The 24,583-nt window shown below is 43.8% G+C and overlaps 1 protein-coding gene and 1 long non-coding RNA gene across 8 annotated transcripts in view; one reads left to right on the forward strand and one right to left on the reverse strand.

Annotated features, from left to right (window-relative positions):
* LOC141983301 (uncharacterized) overlaps window positions 1-2,166 on the forward strand; it is a 56,862-nt gene extending 54,696 nt beyond the window's left edge. Inside the window, exon 3 of the long non-coding RNA XR_012638342.1 lies at window positions 1,755-2,166. This is a non-coding gene — a long non-coding RNA (uncharacterized LOC141983301). The remainder of the gene's footprint in view (window positions 1-1,754) is intronic.
* The window catches only part of DPP6 (dipeptidyl peptidase like 6), a 783,294-nt gene that overhangs the window by 34,032 nt on the left and 724,679 nt on the right, over window positions 1-24,583 (reverse strand). For all 7 annotated transcript variants that reach the window (XM_074946297.1, XM_074946290.1, XM_074946293.1 and 4 more), the window contains 2 exons: window positions 23,396-23,443; window positions 21,085-21,203 (listed from right to left, as the gene is read on the reverse strand). In XM_074946297.1, the coding sequence (XP_074802398.1) occupies window positions 21,085-21,203; window positions 23,396-23,443 (167 nt within the window). The remainder of the gene's footprint in view (window positions 1-21,084; window positions 21,204-23,395; window positions 23,444-24,583) is intronic.

Below are 24,583 nucleotides of genomic sequence, written 5' to 3' on the forward strand. Positions count from 1 at the left end.
ATCTGAAGGGGGCATGCAGCTCAGACACATCTGGCATGGAGCAGAGGGCACAGAGCTACACCTCCACCATTACTGAGGCCTCAGATATGTATATAATAGAGAGGGGGAGTGAGCTGTGTCATTCACAGCTGGATCCTAAAAACCCTTCTCCCCACATCCCCTGAAATAAAATAAAACATTTGGATCCAGTATTGTTGTTCCAACCCAGGCTTGGGAGCTGGGCCTGAGCTGTGAAGTTCAGACTGTGATCCAAACTTTCCCCAAGTTCAGAATCAGACATGTTCTGCGTTGGGTCCTTTATCAAGTTAGGCTTATGCAAGGAGTCTTAAGCCAAGCTTTCCCCAAGCTCAGGAGTCGGTTTGGAGCACAGGTTACCATTTGGGTGTATTTCTCAAATATACTGGAGTTTGTTATAGCATTCAATATGCTAATATTAAGAGAAACACCATTTGCAGTGGAACATTTCTCACAGGCCCATATATTTGTGATGTGTGCCTGTGTATATAATGTACAACCAAGTTCATGCAGGGGAAAAGGGTGTTTCCTCATGATCATATCCTTCAGGAGATACTCTCTTTTCAAAGCACGTATGTAACTCATTAGCACTAATAAAACAAATGCAGGTGCAAAGGAGAGAGATGTACTCCTAAATGTACAGTTGCATGTGCACTTGCCTCTATTTAGCTCACCAGATTCTTGCAATTAACTAGCATAGCTGATTTAAAGAACCATCTTAAGTTATTCTCTTCCATAAGAAAATTTCTCCTACAACAAAATAATAGCTTCCTAGCTCGATATCCAATGCTGGATATCATCCTTACTTGAAAAGGTATAAACCTTGCTTTTCAGGTTTATATCTTAATCTATTTTTCCTCAGATGGATTCCCAGGATTTAATATGTCCTTGACTGCATTAAAAAGACACTAAACGTGTATCTCGCAACCAGAAACAAAAGCCAACAATAAACCTAATAGGTGGTCCAGGTAAATGAAGCAGTTTTCCTTAGAGCAAGCTTTAGTAACATCTGTACTGTACACTCAAGAATAATTAGTTCATCCAAGGTCGCTCATATAGCTGAAAATAATTTTCAGAGTGCAAGATGCCACTGCCTGATTTGTGAAGATTCATTATTTGAAGCATCATGGGGATCCTGTTGTCATGGTCATTTATGTCCCTGGAGTGGAGTTTAAATATATAAAAATAGTACAGAGCAACCAAGCAATGAAGATTCCTGGCTATAAACAAACAATGTTTGGGTGGTTTGGGGTGGCTCATATTTACAAAGCAAAACTAAAGAACAAAACAGGATCAAACTATGTAAAACGAGTAACTGCACCATTTTCAGAATGGAGCGATTTTCAGAATCTGGGAGTGATGGGATTTTCATTTCTCATCCCATAAATGCTCTGGTTTTATAACACTGGAAACTATATGGAGCTCTTTGTGTTCATCCTTTTTTTTTTTTATTAAACACTCCTGTGCATCATTTCCTATTCACATTTTATCCCTGTCAGAGAACAATTAAGGGTAATTTACGCAAAATTAATGATGCATAACACTACAATGAAATATTTTATAACAGATAAATGAAAGCCTGATCAAAGAAAGGAGAAATGTAATTTGAACATCCACAAAAGTGACAATTTTAATTAATCTCAGACTACTTTAATAACTATGTTGTAAACGACTGACAGAACAGATGTTCTCTTTTAAAAACCAAACAAGCTAATACTATCCTATTTTTTTTCCTGCAGGAAAAGCTCCTAGGAGGGTTTCTGCTTGTGTGAAAGAGACTTTCACATCAGCCTTATATTTTGAAGCAATGCTACACTGAAAGAGGAGGGCACACTGCTTATTTCCTTCACCCAGAGGAGTTTTGACACAGAGCCATACACAAAGGAGCTTGGAGACACGAAGCCATCCTTAACGGTTAAGGATACAGGTCCTTTGGAACTAGGGACAAGTGAATGCAAATGTGAATCATGCAGTAATTATAATATAAATGGGACCCAGAGATTAAGTCTGTGCAAGCTTTCAAACATCAGAAACTAATTTAAGCTTCACAAGCCTCAGGAAAAGTTCCAAAAGGTCACCATTTGCCTTGAAGCACTAATTACAGCCTCCTGCTACTGGGTATACAAAAAAAAAAAAAAAAAAAAAAGGAATCTTCATAATTGTCCTTGTGTAGGAAACCATTCTGGCCACAACAGATAACAGTCACTCAGTGACCTAATACACTAGCAGCAACCAACACGTCCTTCCAGCCAAGAATCCTACTGCTGCACTTCTTTAGTATTTTACAGGATGGGAAACAAGCATCCCTGTTATTTTGTCATGCACAAAGTTCTGCAGATCATCATCTCAATGTGAGATGCAGTGACATTTTATTTTCACTTTTACACACCTGTCTCAGATTCTTTGGCCTGCTAAGTCTGCTTTGCTGCTATGGCCTAAGAGTGGAATAATGGTGCCTACTTTAAATCCCTCTCCCAGCCCCAGAAGAAACGGGACTTGGCTGGGGCTGCCCTTGTGCCCGGGTAAATGACTGGTGCCACTAACCCGAGGATGACAGAATACAAAGGTACAGTATACAGAATACAATATACCACCTTTCCTCCCCTTACGGCACTCTAGACTTGTGCCAAGGGTAGTTCCGACCTATATTTAATTTCAACTTAGTTGTGGTATGCTTCATTACTATATGCACTGTGTGCACTAGAAAACAAGGGAATACTAAGCAAACAGATGATAATCATATACATGGTTGTGAATAAGATGTTTGATGGCTTTAATTCCTGCTGTGGTTCATAGTGACTGAAAGTCATGATCATCTGATAAGAACATAACAACGGCCATACTGGGTTCATAGAATCATAGAATATCAGGGTTGGAAGAGACCTCAGGAGGTCATCTAGTCCAACCCCTTGCTCAAAGCAGGACCAATCGCCAACTAAATCATCCCAGCCAGGGCTTTGTCAAGCCTGACCTTAAAAACTTCAAAGGAAGGAGATTCCACCACCTCCTAGGTAACGCATTCCAGTGTTTCACCACCCTCCTAGTGAAAAAGTTTTTCCTAATATCCAACCTAAACCTCCCCCACTGCAACTTGAGACCATTACTCCTCGTTCTGTCATCTGCTACCACTGAGAACAGTCTAGATCCATCCTCTTTGGAACCCCCTTTCAGGTAGTTGAAAGCAGCTATCAAATCCCCCCTCACTCTTCTTTTCTTCAGACTAAACAAGCCCAGTTCCCTCAGCCTCTCCTCGTAAGTCATGTGCCCCAGCCCCCTAATCCCTACGCTGGACTCTCTCCAATTTGTCCACATTCTTTCTGTAGCGGAGGGCTCAAAACTGGACACAATACTCCAGATGTGGCCTCACCAGTGCCAAATAGAGGGGAATAATCACTTCCCTCGATCTGCTGGCAATGATCCTACTACTGCAGCTCAATATGCCGCTAGACTTCTTGGCAACAAGGGCACACTGTTGACTCATATCCAGTTTCTCATCCACTCTAATCCACAAGTCCTTTTCTGCAGAACTGCTGCCGAGCCATTGCGGCCCTAGTCTGTAGCGGTGCATGGGATTCTTCCGTCCTAAGTGCAGGATTCTGCACTTGTCCTTGTTGAACCTCATCAGATTTTTTTTGGCCCAGTCCTCTAATTTGTCTAGGTCCCTCTGTATCCTATCCCTACCCTCCAGCGTATCTATCTCTCCTCCCAGTTTAGTGTCCTCTGCAAACTTGCTGAGGGTGCAATCCACACCATCCTCCAGATCATTTATGGGTTAAATCAAGGGTCCATCTAGCCGAGTATCCTGTCTTCCAACAGTGGCCAATGCCAGGTGCTTCACAAGGAATAAACAGAACAGGCAATCATACAGTGATCCATCCCCTATTGTCCACTCCTAGCTTCTGGCAGTCAGAGGCTAGGGACACCCAGAGCATGGGGTTGTGTCCCTGACCATCTTGCCTAATAGCCATTTATGGACCCATCCTCCATGAACTTATCTAATTCGTTTTTGAACCCCACTATAGTTTTGGCCTTCACAACATCCCCTCACAAGGGGTTCCACAGGCAATAGTCTGAGTTTTCAGATGTATTTTCTTTTTTTTTTGTTTTGAATAAACTTTACCTTTTTTAAGAACAGGATTTGGATTTTTGTGTCTTAAGAGGTCTGTGCACATGTTTTTTAGTTAGCTGGTGGCAACAGCTGATTTCTTTGTTTTCCTTTCTCAGCTCTTTCCCGGAGTGGGGTTGAAAGGGCTTGAGGGTACCCCACAGGAAGGAATTCCCAAGTGCGCCTTCCTGGGTTCCAAGGGATTTTGCATTGGGGTGGTGGCAGCATCTACCCATCCAAGGCCAGAGAGAAGCTGTAACCTTGGGAGTTTAATACAAGCCTGGAGTGGCCAGTATTAATTTTTAGAATCCTTGTAGGCCCCCACTTTCTGCACTCAAAGTGCCAGAGTGGGAAATCAGCCTTGACAGGCTGCATGGACTGAATAGGCCTGGAGATTAAGCTACTGTCTTGATACTACCATCATGGAGGCCGATTGGCAGAGGAAACATGGAAAAGCTCCAGCACTGTTGCTTCCTGCTCAAGCCATAACCTACGGCTCAATAAAGGACTTCAGTTTCCAACACCCTTTATTCCATAGTTTTCATCAGCACTGCCTTTATTTATTTATTTTTAAAGACAAATTGATTGCAGGTTAAAATCCTACCCCATGTCTTGTCTACAACACAATTATTAATACAGTGTCTTGACAGACACTAGGAATCATGAAATAAGATGCCGACCTGCAATGCTCTTTAACTTTAATGGGGATAGAAGAGACAAGTGCACTGGCCTGGGGCTCAGAAGACCTGGGCTCTCCCCAGCTCTGAAACTGACCTGCTGCATGACCTTGGGCTAGTCAATTCACCTCTCTGTGCCTCAGTTTCCCCTCCCAGCCTTAGGACTTGCCTATGTGAGGACACTGAGAACATGTCTACATGACAGCCGCCACAGTGGCACAGGTATGGTGCTGCAGTTGTGCTGCTGAGCTACCATTGTGTAGATACTTCCTACATCCATGGAATGGGCCTTTCCAACTATGCAGTTAATCCACTTCTCCAAAAGGCAGTAGCTAGGTCAATGGAAGAATTCTTTTGTCAATCTAGCCGCACCTACACCATAGGCCAGGTCGACCTAACCATGGCCAGGTCTACCCTTACAAGCTCACAGCGGCACAGCGTAAGAGCACTCGTGTAGCCATGTTATGCTGTGCTGCTGTAGAGTAGGCATCCCCTGAGTGTCTCCGTGCAGACAAGCCCTTAGTTGGACTAGTCTGGATTATAATCTCCTAATGGCATTCTGTCTCTCAATATATACGTCGCCAGCCTATGGAGTCCTGATCTTACTCGAGTCTCTAGATGTGACTGTAATTCAACAACTACAATAATAAAAAATAAATAATAATAGTAATAACAACAATAGCTGGCTCTCGCTACTTTTGCTAAATTTGAGAGCCAACCTTTTACCTTTGTTGACACATAAGCATGTCCGTTGTAGTTCTTTATTCATCAGCTACTGGCTGTCAATTAAACTCCTGTCTCAGCCTCAGTGATTATTTCAGCTTCAAGTTACACTTGTGCAGACCACATCTATTACGGTCCCTGCCGAAGGTTACCCTAAATCCCAAGCTTTAGATGTCCTAGCTGGCCCAGCAACATTTAAAAAGCTTTACCCTGAATCTGAGAGGCTGAGGGAGCTGGGATTGTTTAGTCTGCAGAAGAGAAGAATGAGGGGGGATTTGATAGCTGCTTTCAACTACCTGAAAGGGGGTTCCAAAGAGGATGGCTCTAGACTGTTCTCAATGGTAGCAGATGACAGAACGAGGGTAATGGTCTCAAGTTGCAATGGGGGAGGTTTAGATTGGATATTAGGAAAAACTTTTTCACTAAGAGGGTGGTGAAACACTGGAATGCGTTACCTAGGGAGGTGGTAGAATCTCCTTCCTTAGAGGTTTTTAAGGTCAGGCTTGACAAAGCCCTGGCTGGGATGATTTAACTGGGAATTGGTCCTGCTTCGAGCAGGGGGTTGGACTAGATGACCTTCTGGGGTCCCTTCCAACCCTGATATTCTATGATTCTATGATTCTATGATAAGTAGGAAATGCTTCACAGACTCTTACTCCAAAATGCTTTCTCATCACCATTTGTCATTGTATGATGTTGCTAGAAGACACGAAACCACGTTCCTCTTAGACACTGCCTGACAGTAGAACTTCTATGTAACTGAGTTGAAGAAGGGATTCAATCTGGATTTTGTTTCTGTTCATTTAGTGCTTGTGAACAGTCCTGGACTGAAAGTCTGGCACAAACAAGCGGCAATACAATACATTGGCCAACGGATGCGCCTCCCCCATAGCCTGAAGTAGAGGTTAAAGAGTAATTTCACTTTCCAGGCCCGTCAATAACAGAAAGGGGCTCAAACAGCTTAATCTTGATACAGTAAATGGAACAATCGCCCAATCCTTGTTTGCCAAACAACTGCCCTTTCCTTATTCAAATCTTTCCTAAAAGCTCACACCTGCTGTGTCACCTATAAGAAAGGAGTGAATTCTCTAAATTTCACAGACACTCACAGACAGAACCATTGAGAACTGCACATGCCAAGCGAGAGTAACTGCGTGTTCTTAGTACTGTTCTTTCTTCCTTTCTCACCCCATCCTTCCCTCACTTGTTGCAGCATATCTACAATTAGATTGTAAGCCCTTCAGGGCAAAGCATATGTGTTTGAATGTGTTCTGTCAAGTTCTGAGCACACTTTGGACACTACACAGACAAGTCATCGATAATGATACCACCACAGTAAGACGGCAGAGTGAAACTTAAAATAACGTGTTATAGTTCTCATAATTGTTTTATTTTAACACAGATGTGACTGAAATCTCAATCCCTGCTCAAGAGACTATTGAACTTCACATACATACATAAAGGCAGCTATTGGCACTTAATGTGATGATACAAGCTGCTGATTCATGCTGAGATCCAATCCAGCATTGTGCTCAGAATCTCTTATGAGACACTAAGTGCCTTCCACCCACACTGAAGCCCGTGGGAGTTAAGACCATTCAGCATCTTGGAGGATCAGGCCCATAGTTATTAAAGTTTGCTCTGTAATTACAGCATGGTTATTGAGTTGCTACTGAGGCAGTGAGCTAAAAACAGATGGGTGCAACCACTGAACCTCGTTAAATCTTCACTGCTGCATGGTTGAATCATCCAGCATGCTGCTTTTGTTACAGGAAACTTGGGCTGCATGTTAATAGCTGGGTTTCTATTAGGTAGGTTTCTGTGCAATTAAGGGATTCAAGACTCATTGAATCTTACAGAACTGCTCTTTTATAATTTATCTATCTGGATACTTACATTCCCCACATTACCACAGTGTCTGAGCACCTCACAGTCATTAATGGATTTTAGCTTCACCAACAGCACTGTGAGCTAGAGAAGTATTATCCTCATTTTACAGATGGGACACTGAGGCATTAAGTGACTTGCTTGAAGTCAAATGGGAAGTTTGTGTCATAGTCAGGAATCTAATCCATGTCTCCTAACTCTCAGGCTAGAGTCCTCACCACTAAACTATCCTTTCACCCTCAGAAACATGAATTAAATGTCTTTGAACACTTGCAGCTCAGAGCTAGGTTTGGCAGGATTAGAGTTGTATCTGTAAATGTGAGTAAACGTCGATTTTGCTATAAACACACAAATGAAAACAAAAATATTTTGAGATAGGCAAAGTAAGAAAAATGCTTCTTCTTAAGGTTTGATTTAAGGATATTTACTTTGTATATTTTGACATCTGATGCTGAAAATTGATGTTTTAATGGCTTTAAAGCTTTAACTTTTTGAATCTCAACATCTACTCTCATTAAATAATTATTGTCAGACCCTCTGTACTTTCTTACAACTCTGAACATTTAAATTGATAAAAATAGAAAAAAGAAAAAAGAAAAGGAGTACTTGTGGCACCTTAGAGACTAACCAGTTTATTTGAGCATGAGCTTTCGTGTAGCTCACGAAAGCTCATGCTCAAATAAACTGGTTAGTCTCTAAGGTGCCACAAGTACTCCTTTTCTTTTTTCTTCACGAAAGCTCATGCTCAAATAAACTGGTTAGTCTCTAAGGTGCCACAAGTACTCCTTTTCTTTTTTCTTTTTGCGAATACAGACTAACACGGCTGTTACTCTGAAACCTAAAAATAGAAAAATGCTTGATAATAAACATCAGTATTATCCACCAAATTATTTTAAAAAATTGAATTCTGCCAAGCCTAATTAGAGACTGTCCAGCAATATATGCATATTTTGTGATTATGCCCACTGGACAGGTCCACATTCAGAATGCATGGGATTTAGAGCATCAGCAGATGCTCCAAAACTAAGACTAGTTTCTATTATAAATCATGAAGAGGATAAAAAGGTCAGTCCACCTATTGCTTTCTCTAATTTGCCTAAAGTCTTGGCTGCTGTGTGAAATATGTCAAGCTCAACATATTCCCACCCCCCAAGCTGTGCATTTTCACCATTACTCTCAGCATTACTCATTGATGCTTATGAGAATGAGATTTAGGGGAAAAACTACTAAAAGCAATCAGATTTTAAGGTTAGGGAACCGTATTGCTGAAACAGTGATATACAAGTTTTCTATCCAATGCTTGGTACAACACATTAGTAAGTGTGGTTAGGTTTTGGATACAGAATACTGGATTAAGAACTGGTTCCACTGACTCGGAGGAGCCTTAAAACAATCTAAGGTTATGTCTACACTGCAGTTAGGCACCCACAGTTGGCCTGTGCCAGCTGACTCAGGCTCGTGGGGCTCGGGCTATGGGGCTGTTTAACTGCATTGTAGATATTCAGGCTTGGGCTGCAGCCTGAGCTCTGGGACCCTCCCACTTTGCAGAGTCCAAGAGCCCATTCTGCAGCCTGAGCCCTAATGTCTACACTGCAATTAAATAGCCCCTTAGCCTGAGCCCCATGAGCCCGAGTCAGCTGGCACAGGCCAGCTGCAGGTTTTTAATTGCAGTGTAGACAGAACCTTAGACTTTTCTACGGCTCCTGTCACCTTGGCGTCTAAGGTGGTATCAAATGGCCTGATCTCAGGTCTTTCCATTGACTTCCATGGACACTGGCTCTGGCCCCAAAAGCGTAGGTTAAAAGGTTTGATTAAATGAAGGAACTGGGAAAGGAGTCAAAGAATAAGTGCCTGATAACCATAAGATGTAGAGAATCTTTAAAGATTTATAGATTCCAAGGTCAGAAGGGACAACTGTGATCATCTGGTCGGACCTCCTATGTAACAAGGCCTCGACCCAACCCTCCTCCCCCTAAACAATTCCTAGAGCACAGCTGCTAGAAAAAAAAATCCAATCTGAATTAAAAATGGTCAGTGATGGAGACTCCACCACAATCCTTGATAAATTGTTCCAATGGTTAAAGGGGAACAAGGAACTCAGTACTTCAGATGGGACCCTTACAGGATAAAGCATCTGATCAACTTTTTGTTACAATCTTACAGATCAGTGTTTGCTGGGTGGCCACTCATTAAAACTAATATATTTTTTCTGAGTAGATACGTGAACATTAAAACCCAGATTATTCAGAGGTTTAGTTGGCTTTCCGGAAGAAAGCTCGCAAAACCCAGCATTATAAGATGTGCTGATAAACTGTATCTGCTTCAATCTGGAAAAAGGAGCTTAACATAAAATGTTGCTTTGTTACAGTAAAATTCATCAATAAATCCAAATGCTTTATTGGTTTTAATTTATCTTTTATTAGTAATACATGCAAGCCTGGTGAACTTAAATCTGAAACTGGTAACTGCTAAACAGAGAGATAGCAAAACACTGACACCTAAAAAGGGCAAAATCTTAAACTGGAATTACCTTTGTAGTACTGGAGCAAATCCTGGGGTCCTTACTCAAGCAACACTGAATCCATTATTAATAGGGCCCTACTAAATTCACAGACGGTGACACATTTGTGGTCTTTTATGAGCTTTTACCCTGTACTATACAGATTTTACAGGGGAGACCAAGGTTTCTCAAACTAGGGGTCCTGACCCAAAAGGGAGTTGTGGGGGGGAGGGGACAGGGGGAGAATCAGAAGGTTATTGTGGGGGGGGTCATGGTATTGCCACCCTTACTTCTGCCTGCCTTCAGTGCTGGATGGCCAGAGAGTGGCAGCTGTTAGCCAGGTGCCCGGCTCTGAAGGCAGCAGCGCAGAAGTAACGCCATACCATACCATGCCATCCTTACTTCTGCACTGCTGCTGGTGCTGGCTCTGCCTTCAGAGCTGGGCTCCCGGCCAGCAGCTACCGCTCTCCACCAGCCCAGCTCTGAATGCAGCACCACTGCCAGTAGCAGTGCAGAAGTAAAGGTGGCAATACCACGACCCCCCCTACAATAACCTTGTGATCTCCCCATCCACAACCCCCTTTTGGGTCACGACACCTACAGTTGCAACACTGTGAAATTTCAGATTTAAACAGCTCAAATCATGAAATTTAAGATTTTTTAAATCCCATGACCATGAAATTGACCAAAATGGACCATGAATTTGGTAGGGCCCTAATTATTGGCTCAATATTACCCTACATACTTACTGGAAATACATACACAATTTAATGTGATACTAATGGTCGATAGAAATGAAAGTTGAAGCCAGCCGATTTTCAGTAATGTCACCTGGCAAAGAATAACAGTACAAGCAATGGTGTGAATTTTGTGTCTACTCACAAGTATCCTTTGACCATCACTGGTCTTTTAACCCTCTGGACTACGCAGTGCCATATTCTGATCCTAATGCATACAAACAACATTAACGCCTACCAGAATCCTATCTAGGTTCATCTCACAGACTATTGCACGCTTAGTTAGCAGCATATGCTGACACAATAATCAACTAACTTGCCCACTTTCCTGACCAAGTCCAACTTCTTCTCAAGCCCCTTTTACTAGGGAGGTTGCCTAGTACAGTTCTAAGTAAAAATTCTCTGTCCACATTGTTTTGAGAAACCATGCTAGAATCCAGCTAGCAACAGCTGTGCTGAAACATGATTGTAGCTACCAAGGTTCTGATCCCTGGACACACAGGTCCTTACAAGTGTAAACACAAAGCTGACATATCTTGCTGAAGTTGCCCTCAGGACACATAACTGACTTCACAGCATGATTAATAATGTCCCTTTGGGTCACCTATATGCAAAATGTATCATGTCGAGTGATCACGTCATTACACGATAGTGCTCCAACCTTGTTACAATACAGCTTGATCTCGCAGTATATCTGTAAACAAGAACTAACCATGTTGTAACCCAATGTTACATGTTGTAAAGCTTAGGGATGTAATCAAATGATTCCACACAGGTAAGACCAAACTTGCTAAAACATGGTCTGGACATTGCTGAATTACAACATGGTTAAAACTCTAGTGTGGCTGGGCCCCAAGGAATTGGGATGTTCTAAAACAGCTGAGTCAGCACAACTTGGTAGTGAAAGCTTTTGACGACTCCAACAATCGCCTAGAAAATAAAATGAATGCAGAATAACGAAGACATTTTTCAAATGCTTAGACATAAACTTGAAAAATGGAGACAGCAAGTATCTATTGCACTTGTGTGCTCCACTTTCCAGATATTTGCATGTTCCTTAAAAATATGACATATTAGGCTCTTCCTACAGGGAGGTAAGAAGATAAATTAAGTCCTCAGGAAACAGTTGAAAGAGCTTAAGTGTTTATAGCTACAGGGAGACTCTGTAAATGTTAAGCTTGTAGCACATAGATTTTATTCTAATAAACAAAAAATGGCAAATATTCTGTATAGGGTTTAAACAATAACTTCTATACGTTCTGAACAGGTACTCGTTAGTCTTACGCTTTCCCCGCTCTGTCTGACATCTGTCATAGCCAGTAAAGGCTCCCAATTACTTTCTCTATCATCTTCACTCATTATAGCAATAACCTGCGTTCAATCATAGATCTACCCCAGGTTTTACTGTTACTCTTGAATGTGTCTTTTGCCATGTCAGCATGGATGATGTGGGTAGCCTCTCCTATGGTTTCTGGCATTAATCAGCTAATTGAGAGTGGCTCCAGGGAGTTGAAGGGGATAGTCTGCATTTATTTTAGTTGTACATTTTTAAAAATTGCAAAAGCATATGAAAATTATATTGCTTTGGAAGGCCCGGTGGACTAGAACCCACATCTGCAGGGCCTCGGATGGCCGATAGCCCAACAGTGCCACACAACACTACAGCAAGGGAGAACTGTGGAGAGTAGGTGCTGTGGGAAGTACCGCCCAAAGGACTCAGAGTGCTAATACCCTGCGCCCCTCTGATTGGCCAAGCACACTATTTAACCCTGGCAGGAGGCCCAGGATGTTGTCTAGGCAACCACACAGACTTCTGGCCTGATGTGACTCCAGACTTCACCTCATCTTCTGATCTCTGGCCTCCAACCCTGGCCCGGCTCTTGCTTATTGAACCTGGCTCTAGTGATTCCTCCAACCCCTGCTCACCAACTACTGCTCTTGGCATGTGGACCCCAGCCCAGCTGTGATCGCTAGGCAAAACTGCCGATGCCCCGGTCCCTTACAGTATTTGACTATATTCCTCCCCATGGCCCTATATATGTACTTGCCTTCTTAGACCCCTATCCTGCAAACACTTACATACACAAGTAAGTTTAGGCACATGTGTAGCTCCACTGAACTCCAACAGATGCTTAGATACCACAGTGCATTCACTGGCATGGTATAAGACCCTGAACAGAATAGTAAATGTATATATATGTGTAGGTACGGGATTTTAAATTATAAACCCTTGAGGGCAGAGACCCTGCCTTTGGGTGTGTTTGACACCTAGCAAAATGAGGCTCCGATTCTGACTGGGGATTCAGGGCACACCACGATATAAATATTAAATAACTATAATAATCTAGCTATGATGATGAACATAGTACCAGATGCCTCAATGTCATGACCAATTAAGACAAGGTCATTTGAAATTTGATGCAGGCTATCATTAATTTGAGTGTGCTGCTTCTACATTGGTATCAATCACTCTCTCCAGGGAGTCCCATATGTTGCAACGCATTCCCTGTCCTCTGCTTCTACATCTCCTGTTCTCTGCTTTATGGGTCTGATTCATTGGTGTGATCTGGCAGCACAAAGGAGCTCTAACACCAGCTTTACTACCCCCAGCAGGATTCCTCATGTCTAGGGACATTCTCCAGCATTGTGGGGTCACCACAGTGGCTTCAATGCTACCCCATCCTCACCACTGGAGTAGGGGACATGGCTAGGAAAAGCAAGTATTAGCTAAGGTGCATTTGCACCCAGCTGTATCCTGTCTTCCCACAACCCTTAAGCTCTTGTGTCAAGCACAGCTTAGTTGGATCTGAGCATCTGGTCCTACATCTGCAACATTTATGTGCCAAGAAGAGTGGGAATGATATCACTGCTCTCAATGATATCACTGCTCTGACCTACTGCAACAAGGCCAAGGCTATTTAGTGACAGCTGTGTTGGCAGAGTTGACATCTGAATCAGAAGATAGAGCTTTTTGTTCTGGCTAAAAGTCTACCTTCTCTTTGCATTTCTTCCCTGCCCTCTCACGGCACTGTCTGTAAGAACTACCCCTCAAGCATACCAACACAGAAGATGTTGGGGAGCAGAGAAACCATATGAGATGTGTCTTCCAAAACAGCTGGAACAGATCACGCTTAATGGCAAATATTTCAGACAAACATATTAGTACTGAGAAAGGAGAATGGATTTGGGATCCAATGGAGGCAGATAAAGCGGTCCATCATCTAGCTCACGGTGTGGTGGTATTGTGTCTCTCCTAAGGAAAGCTGACTTTTTTCCCCCTAGCCACTGATTGCACCCTTAATAAATAATAGGATATTGTGTACTCCAGTGAGTGATTACCAACCACAGAGACATTTCTGAGAAAAATACAATAGCTTTTGCTTCTCCTTCATTTAGTTTCCCCACCCTTCTGTCTATCTATCCGTTTTCTTTGGGTCATCCTTAAATAAATGATTTAATTCCTTCCTGATACTGTATGATTCTGAAGTGCTTTAATTTGAGGGCTGCTAAGTGTTTCATGAACTGCATGCATCCACATCATTTTTATTATGTGCTAATTGGCAATAACGTATGTGTGCACCGTAGGTTTCCCTCACAATTAATCTTGTTTCTGCAATCTCAAACATTAACCATTTTTGGGGAAGATCCTGCCTCCCAAATTGTACTGGGCTGGGCCCTGCTGTCCTTACGTGGGCAACATCCCGTTGCCTTCAAAGGGATTTTTGTCGGAGAGAAGACAGGAGAATCAAGCCTGTTGAAGTCAATTGATGGAGAAGTATACAATTTCCTACGCAACCAAAACAGGCTGTGCCTCCCTCCCTCCCTCCCAGCATCATGCACAATCTTAATTACATTGGTCCTTTGGCAATGCCATTAGGTTAAGGTAATGAGTGAGGGAAGGATCCTTTGACCACTGGCAGGGAGTGCGGCTACAGGGATATCCTTTGATAGGGCTTGACGCTGCAAGGTTCATGGGACTATTCATGAGAGTAAAGTAAAGCATGTGCTTAAGTGCTCTCCTGGATTGGGGTCAGACGGCTCAGCACTTTGCAGGATGGAGCCCATTACAGAGACCAAAAGTAACTTGCTTTCTTTAGCCAAGCCTTGTCATTTTTATGCCTTTCCTTTTCTTCACTGTACACAAGCACTTTCCCCTCTTTATACAACTGTTGAGTTTTCACAGCACATTCTAGGGGAGAAAATACCATCATCACAATGAGAAATTTAAATGCAATTAACCCCCTCCCATCCATACCATTTGTGTGTTCACATTACAGGGGTCAGAGAGTGTGACTGCGGCCTGGTCTACACTAGAAAATTAGGTCAGTTTAACTATGTCAGTCAGGGGTGTGAAAAATCCACATCCCAGGAGCAGCACTGTCAAGCCAACCTCAGTCTTTGTGTAGACCGGGGTGGGCAAACTTTTTGGGCCGAGGGCCACATCTGGGAGGGGAAATTGTACGCAGGGCCGGGGCAGGGGGTTGGGGTGTGGGAGGAAGTGCGGAGTGTAGGAGGGGGTGCGGTGTGCAGGAATGGGCTCAGGGCAAGGGACTGGGGCAGAAGAGGGATGCGGAGTGCATGAGGGGGCTCAGGGAAGAGGGTTGGGGTGCAGGAGGGGTGCAGGGTGCGACAGGGGGCTCAGGGCAGGGAGTTGGGGTGCATGGGGTGCAGGGTGCAGCAGGGGTCTCAGGGCAGGAGTTGGGGTGCAGGAGGGGTGCGAGGTGCAGGCATGGGGCTTAGGGCAAGGAGTTGGGGGGCAGCGTGCAGGAGGAGCTCGGGCTGCAGGCTCTGGCCCAGTGCCACTTACCTAAAGCGGCTCCGGGGTGGCAGCAGCGCGCACCGGAGCCAGGGCAGCCTCCCTGCCTGCCTGCCCTGGCCCCATGCCGCACCACTCCAGGAAGGGGCCAGCACCACTTCCCTGCGCAGCCCCTGGAGAAGGGGCGGCATAGGGCTCCACGTGCTGCCCTTGCCACACCCCCAGGTACCTCCTCTGACGCTCCCATTGGCCGTGGTTCCCCGTTCCCAGCTAATGGGAGCTGCAGGGGGCGGTGCCTGGAGGCAAGGGCAACGCATGGAGCCCCGCCCCAGCCAGAGCCCCAGGGATGTGGTGCCGGCGCGGGGCCTGCAGCACCACGGGGGGCAATCTCGTGGGTTGGATCCAAAGCCCTGAGGGGCCGGATCCGGCCCGCAGGCCATAGTTTGCCCACCCTTGCTGTAGACAGTACTAGGCTGATGGAAGAATTCTTCTGACAACCTAGCTACCACATCTCGGGGAGGTGGATTACTTATTCCAACAGGACAACTAGGGTTGCCATCTTTTTGATCGCACAAAACCGAACACCCTTGCCCCGCCCCCTGCCCCAAGGCCCTGCCCCTTCTCCACCCCTTTTCTGAGGCCCCGCCCCTACTCACTCCATCCTCCCCTCTGTCGCTCGCTCTCCCCCACCCTCACTCAATTTCACTAGGCTGGAGCAGGAGTTTGGGGTGCGGGAGGGGGTGAGGGTTCTGGCTGGGGGTGCAGGCTCTGGGGTGGGGCCAGAAATGAGGGGTTCAGGGTGTGGGCAGAGGCTCCGGACTGAGGAAGGGAGTTGGGGTGTGGGAGGGGGTAAGGGCTCTGGCTGTGGGTGCAGGCTCTGGGGTGGGGCTGGGGATCAGGGGTTTCAGTGAAGGAGGGGGCTCTGGGCTGGAGCCAAGGAGTTCAGAGTGTGGGAGCGGACACAGAGCTGGGGCAGGGGTTGGGGAGCAGGAGAGGGTGCGGGCTCTGGCTGGGGATGCTGGCTCATAGGTGGATCTGGGGATGAGAGGTTTGGGGTGCAAGAGGGGCTCAGAGCTGGGGCAGGTGGTTGGGGTGCGGGAGAGGGTGCAAGGTGTGGGCTCGGGGAGGGAGTTTGGGTGTGGAGGGGGGCTAAGGGCTGGGGTTGAAGTGTGGGAGGGGGTACGGGCTCCGGGAGTGCAGGAGGGTGTTCCGACCTGGGGGGGTGGGTGGGTGCGGGAGGGGGTGTGGGCTCTGGGAGGGACTTTGGGTATGGCAGAGGGCTGGAGGTGTGGGATAAGGGCTCTGGGAGAGGGTTCCAACCTGGGGCAGGGGGTTTGGGTGTGGGAGACAGTTCGGGATGTGGGCTCCAGCTAGGCGTCGCTTACCTCGTGTGGCTCCTGGTCGGCGGCGCAGCGGGGCTAAGGCAGGGTCTTCCTGCCCTGGCTGTGCGTGACTCCCCAAAGCAGCCGGCATGTTCGGCTCGTAGGTGCAAGAACCAGGGGCTCTGTGCGTTACCCCTCCCCGCAGGTGCTGCCCCCGCAGCTCCCATTGGCTGCGGTTCCTGGCCAATGGGAGCTGCAAAGCCAGCACTGGGGGAGGGAGCAGTGCGCGGAGCCCCCCTTGTCGCCTCCGTGCCTAGGGGCTGCAGGAATGTGCCAGCCGTTTCTGGGAGCTGTGTGGAGCCAGGGCAGGCAGGGAGCCTGCCTTAGCCCTGATGCCGCCGACTGGACTTTTAACGGCCCTTGCGCTGTAGTGCCACTGATCACTAGTCACGGATAGATGTAGACAGGTGCAACATATTGTGACTAGCGTAATCTAGACTCGAGAACTGGAACATAGAAATGTCTGGAGCCTGGAAAGCGTAGACAGGCAAAGACATTAGAAAGACGCTTGCATTCTTCTTCAAAAGTGGCTGGCTGCAGAGTCAACCTCAAAGCTCTCTACGAGGGGAAAGGCAGTGCTCCTCCAACATGCTCATTTAAGTAGTTTTATGTCTGTGTGGGCTATGTTTATATGTGGACACACAGGGAGGTATGGCTACTTACTTATCAGGAAGTTCCTTCCAAAACCCCTGGATCTGAGCTATCCAGCAGCAATAAAAAAAACATTTTGGATACCGAAGCGGGGCCAGATTCATGCTAATTATGACAAAGCACCATGAAAAAAGAATTCTCATATTATTCAAACTCACAGAACAGAAGAGGCTAGATTCTCCTCTAACTTACACCAGTTTTACACTAGTGTTGTTCCACTGACTTCTGAGGGAGTTACTTTTGATTTTCACCACTGTGAGTAAAAGGCAAATAAAGACCAACAAGCTCTCTGTGCCACTTAATATGAAGTGTAATGTAAATGGATACGTTGCAAAAGAAAAAGCTTAAATTATGAAATGCCTCCACATATTCAGCATATCTGAGACAGCTCAAAGCCTCATTGTTGATATTTTGCCCATACCTGCTGCAAAACAATGTTTTCCTTGTACGCTGGTTGAAAATAAAGGGCCTGATATGCCTTTCACTTCCAGTAGCGTGAATCAGGAGTAACTCCACTGACGTCAGTGGACTGACATTGATCTAAAACCAATGTATGGGAAAGCCAAATCGGGACCCCTGTCTTTTCTTATATGCATATATTTTCCCAGCCTATCTCATTATGGAGATGTCAGTGGCGATCCCATAGTTAAGGGTTGACTTTTGCATTTAAACTGGGATTACATTTTGAGAACATAGTACTGTACAATTAGAACACAGAGGGACAGATCCTCAGTGGGTGTCAATCAGCACAACTCCACTGAAGTAAACAGACTTATGATGACTTACACTAGCTGTGGAGCTGGTCCAGAGCTGTTTAGTTGAAAGTGATGATCTTTTGTACTTGGGTAATTTATTACTGTAGGGACATACATTCTAATAAATTATATAAATCTCTCAAAGAATTACAGCAGCCTTATTGTAGATTGGCTCTAATGCAATAGGAACTTATCAACACTTAGGGGTTGATAAGAACCATAATCTTGTTATTCACATGTGCTTCTAATTGTATTAAAACATTTATCCTCTATAAAAAGGGAAAATGGGCAATGTTATCAGCAATTACTGACAGCTTGTCTTGAAACTGACACTTTTAAAAATTGTACACAGCTTTCCTTGTCAAAAGACAAACCTGATCAACATGGTATTTACTGTACTACTGTACGTTTTCCAGTCAATTATACTCCAGTGTAAAAATATTCCATTGTTATAGATTCACAGAAATTACAAGTGGAAATTATCCCTGAGGCCACTTAGTTCACCACACCGACAGTGCAGAGACGCTCCCTACAGGGTATTTTCTAATGTTTAATCTAGTCTCCTATGACAACTGTCCCAAATGATGGGGCCTATACCACTTCCCTGGGTAGAATACTCCATAGCCTTACATATCTCTCAGTAAGTTTTGCCTGATATTCATTCTAACTGTTCCCTTTCTCAGTTTCATCACATTGCTTCTGGTTATTTCCTCATGTAGCATCCTCAATATTTCTTTGTCCTTGGAGTTGATTATAACATGACAATTCTTGGCTCACAAGAAGCGCTTTACAGTTAGACAAGGCGCAATTCACATCCTGACTGACAGCTTGCTGACATTAAAAAAAAATAAGGTACCCGACTGCACTTGGACAATTACATCATGACTGTGCACACACACTGGATATTTACACACACGCACGCACGCACACACACACACACACACACACACACACACTATTTGCATGATGCCTGAGGTTTTGTAAACCAGGCCCTTAGTCCTTGCATGTTTACTATAGGATTACAAACTCCTCATAATTAAGAACCCTTTTTACTCTGCAACCACAGTAAAGAGATCGTGAAGTCCTTCCTCATTTTGGCTTACTCACTTAAGCAGCCCCATTCACTTCAGTGGGATTACTGGTGTAAGTAATTGCTCACCAAGGTGAGTAAGGGCCCTGCAATCTGGCCCTACGTTTATATGTAATTTGGTAGAACTAAGTGGTGACTGCATTAGAAAGTTGTAGAGTTCTGCATTTATTCCTAATATGTCTTTAAAAAGGTAATTCAAAGGTATTGAGTACACAGAACATTATTAAAGTCAAACACAACTGTGACACCCTTCTCCTAATCTCTTCAACGCTCTGATTCTGTAGGCCAATCAACCTCCCCACGTCTTCAAATCCCTCCTACCCATCTTTTCCCACAAACCCAGATAACAATTTTCTTTAAAAATATAATTATCTAAAAAAGGACAGAAAACTTGGACCAGTAATGACAGTTAAAGTTACCTCTGTGTTGAGATTATTGATTCAGGTGTATTCCCATTTTAAGTACAAGGAATTTGAAACTGAAAGAATCTTTCAAAATAAAATAAACTTGTTCAGTGCAACTACTGCACCAGGATGTATACTGTACCACCAGGCAACTCCATAACCCAACCTTCTTCCTTTAGTTACCTCCCCCAGCATCCTGTTTTGTGTGCTGTCTTTACTCACCACGAAAACCCCCCATACACAACTGCAGCGCTATATACACCTATGTTTGATAATAATACTCAAAAGTCTGTGTTAAAACATGGACATACCAGGTAAAATTTCAAAAGCACATAAGTGATGTAGGACCTAAGCCCCATTTTTAAAAGTAACTTGAGCATTTAAGGCCAGATTTTCAAAGGTAATTAGGGGCATCAAGATGCAGAGAGGCTTTTAGTGGGCTTTTCAAAAGCTCTTAAGCAGGTTAGGTGCCTAACTACCATTGAAATCAGAAGCCTAAATCTATTGAAAATCAATGGAATTTAGGCTCTTAAGTGCCCAAGTCACTTTAGAAAATGGGATTTAGGCACTTCTGGAAATTTTACCCACAGTCACTAAATTCATAATGTCACAATATAACACACTGCAATGGATCAAGGAAATCACTAAAGCCTGAATTAGAGAGAACCATTGCCCTTGGTTAGGATTAAGACCTTTTCCCCCTTAAAATGTGTTTTTTTAAATCATCAAGCAAAATGGATTATATTCCCCTCTATTCGACACTGGTGAGGCCTCATCTGGAGTACTGTGTCCAGTTTTGGGCCCCATACTACAAGAAGGATGTGGAAAAATTGGAAAGAGTCCAGCGGGAGGGCAACAAAAATGATTAGGGGACTGGAACACATGACTTATGAGGAGAGGCTGAGGGAACTGGGATTGTTTAGTCTGCGGAAGAGAAGAGGGAGGGGGGATTTGATAGCTGCTGTCAACTACCTGAAAGGGGGTTCCAGAGAGGATGGATCTAGACTGTTCTCAGGGGTACCAGATGACAGAACAAGGAGTAATGGTCTCAAATTGCAGTGGGGGAGGTTTAGGTTGGATATTAGGAAAAACTTTTTCACTAGGAGGGTGGTGAAACACTGGAATGCGTTACCTAGGGAGGTGGTGGAATCTCCTTCCTTAGAAGCTTTTAAGGTCAGGCTTGACAAAGCCCTGTCTGGGATGATTTAATTGGGGATTGGTCCTGCTTTGAGCAGGGGGTTGGACTAGATGACCTCCTGAGGTCCCTTCCAACCCTGATATTCTATGATTCTATTCTATGAAGGCAACAGACTTTTGTGCTGCTAGTCGCAGTTCGAAGGTATATACTGAGCTTGTTTATTGCCTGCTCTAAAATCTATCCTTAATAATAAAAGAAACTTACCTTCACAGGTCAGTAAGAAGTACTCCATGTTGTGACTGAATGACGCACTGAAATAAGTACAGTTTTCAATCAAATCACAGGACAGACACTGCCTGTTGAAGTTTCCATTTGTGTTTGCACTGAAAAAGTTAATACAAGTACATGAAGGTCAATTGAGCGAGGGTTATCTTGAAGCTACATTTTTTAAACTTCATTGCACCAGAAAAAAGGAACATAACTTGCTCAGCTATACTAAGAGACGAGGCATTCTAAATTGCTAAATTGTTGGGGGGGAGGGGGGAAGGGGCGGTTGCCAGAATTGAAAAGATATTAAAGGGTATTGATGGCTTTTGTGCATGGCAGGTAGTTATGTTAGATGTTACAGCTTTCCAGAAAATGATGGATGCAACTGAACTTTCAATATAAACGGAACACATTTTAATTCAGGGAATAGACATGAAACTAGGGATTATTTCTATGCTAGATGATGTTTATTGCAGACAAAGGAGAACTAGAGATCTTGTCTTTAAAAGGCAGTTTTTCTGACTTGCTAGTGGCTACCTCATAGACAATCCTCTCCCTTGGCATTCAAAGAGTGGGTCATGGAGTGTTAACCACAACATCCAGGTAGAAAGAAAAGATCATGTTTTGCCTGCTTTGTTTTTGAAGTACACAATTTGGCCTGTGTGTGTGCTCAAGAGCACTATGCTGGTTAAAGACTAAATTACGATTTAGTAACAAATAATAAATAATACTTAGCACATCTATAGCACTTTTCAACTTCAAAATGCTTTACAAACATTACCTAACTGATCCTTAGAACACCTCTGTGAGGCATGTCACGATTATTACTCCATTTCACGGATAGCAAAACTGATGCAGAGCAGCTGTGTGGCTTGCTCAAGACCACAGGAACGGTCAGTGGCAGAGCTAGGGTCACCACACAGTTGTCGCTGGCTCCCGTTCCTGCGTTCTCTCCAGCTCACACTTTTCTTCAGGAGAGGAATCCCAGTGTGACTCACTAACTCTGAATTTAAAAACTGAGAGCCAGATCCTCAGCCGATATAAACTGTCATAGCTCTATTGACTTCAATGGGGCTATGACAATTTACATAAGTCAGCCACCTTTAAAGGCTAGTGGGGTATGGCAAGGTGGAAGCAATGTGAATTGTGCCACTGTTTCCTGTGAAGAATTCTCCCTGAATTGAGCTTTCACACTGAATTTTATTCACTCCAGTACAAATGACTGGCCCAAACAGACTCAGCGTGATTTATTTAATTAAAAAATGCTGAAAATACCCTAGCCTCTCACAAAGCCCTGTGGACAGCAGTGGGCAAATACAGAGGTTTAAGAATGAAGGAAAAAATTAAATGACTGGCAATTCAGTTTGTTGTAGTCCCTTCCCTGCTTGAGAAAAAAAAACATAACATCATACTGCAGGATGTAAATATACTGACAATCTCGTATCAAATGAAGCTAGCACGGCCCTTCCCTTCATTGTGGATGCTTCCAAGGCAGGAAAAAATACCACAAGATGGGATGAAGGAAGGATGTTAAAAGAGAGGAATACAACAAACTTAACTGTCAGTATGTGCCTCTGTTTCCTCATCTGTAAAATGGGGATAATAATACTTCCCTCCTGCCCAGGGTGTTGTGAGAATTAATAAATGTGCATTTTCCAGTGCTTAGAAATCTTGTATGAGAAAAAATAAGGCTGGATTCCTAAAGCCTCTTGGCAATTGAAACAAGCATTTTCTAGGATGGAATTTTTGTTCTTTACTCCTGTTTCCTTCTCACACAGCGTCATATTTATTAGCTGTAATATAGATACCATGTACGTAAGCTAACCATTGTTTACCTATTACACCACTACTGAGAACATATTGGAGCCACATGAAATTGCAGAAAAACATTCACAAATGTTCAGCAATTTTGTTCTGCCTATTTTCAAGTACCAGAACTTCTGTGGTTTGGTTAGATTTCCATACAAACAGTAACGTGATTGTGAAAAATACAAATGTACGCAATGATGCAACTTTTTGCAGTGCATAACAATTTTGTTTGAAAATGTTTCCATTTTAATGTGCCATTTGCTTTAGAATGGGACCAATTTCTAATGGGCAATGAAATGAGAAAATGCTCAAATTTCAAGCATTTCAAATTTGGTTGCAAACCTCTTTCCCACTTGGTGACATGCTCATGTTTATTCCTTAGGTTCAATCAGAGAATAAACAATGTCAGTAATGATGGGCACAATCCATCTTCTGTCATGATCTCATTCATAGAGGAATAACTGGAAAATGATCTCTATGAAAGAACTGAAAAACATACCTATATAAGTGTCGTCGTCTTGGTAAATCTTCTGTGCTGAGGAAGTAACTAAAAATACAAAGTACAGTAGTGAGAAATAGAGTTTTGGAAGGGAATTTACAAATATGTTATTAAACAGCATCTCCATCCTCACGCCCATCTTTTGAACATTTCCTTGATCTTGTGAAGCAAACTGCAAGGATATGTGACTTCTCCGTTTCACTGAATCAGAAAACCAATCAGAAGGGACCTCTCTTCAGCACAGAATCAAGGAAATGTTTTGTAAACTGCACTGCAATTAAAAATAAAAGCAAAAATATTTCAATGCAGAAGTATACATGATAGCTGTGCTTCAAGGGAAAAATGCTCCATGCAAAAACCCCCTGAATTCAGGTATGTAGGCTTGGCTTGACACGAATAATTGGACAAGGGTGAGGCCTCATTTCTTGGGAGACAGCATTAGGCAGGTAAATGGATCAGCAGGTTGGAATGGAAGCAGAATGTCTTTACCAGCTAAGATAGGGGAGGAACACTCAGGGAGCCATTTACAGTGGACAAGATAACAATGAATACAATAAGTTGGGAACATAAAGATGAAGTAAAGAATGAGTTGTACATGGACAGTGAATGGACAGAGCATGCGGTACAGGGATTGGTTCCAGCAAAGTGACCAAGCCAATCCCAAAACATTTGATGCAATGTAATGTATAAAAGTATATAAAGGAAGGGGGCTTCTGTGTAACTTTGGTTGTGTGGTATACCCTGTACCCACCCTCTACGTTTAAGTCTAATCAACTCAGCAAAGCTTTTCTGTATGTCAAATAAAGGAACCTAAGCGTCAAGACCAGAGTCAAACTGAGTTCTGGGGAACTGAATGGAAGATGTCTCAGAGGCAACCCCAACATAGTGGTGCTGGGACTCAGATTGGATCCATTCATCTTGAGCAAGTAACATACAGTTTATTATACAAGTCGCTTTACTGTCAAGGATCACAAACCATCAGTTTAGCAATGGCATTGGAAGGCTTTAAATTTGAGGTGGTTTCCAGGGCACCAGAGGAGGAGTAGGTTAAATCTAAGGGCAAATCTTATGGATTTCCCAGAGAGGTACTGGGGGAGACTGGGTGGAAAAGGAACGCCAACGAATAGTGCTAAATAAAAAATGCAGAAAGGAGAAGCAAAAAGCTTGTTATTGCAGGAACTAATCCAG

Source organism: Natator depressus, chromosome 2 (assembly GCF_965152275.1).
Source record: "Natator depressus isolate rNatDep1 chromosome 2, rNatDep2.hap1, whole genome shotgun sequence".
Classification (NCBI taxonomy): domain Eukaryota; kingdom Metazoa; phylum Chordata; order Testudines; family Cheloniidae; genus Natator; species Natator depressus.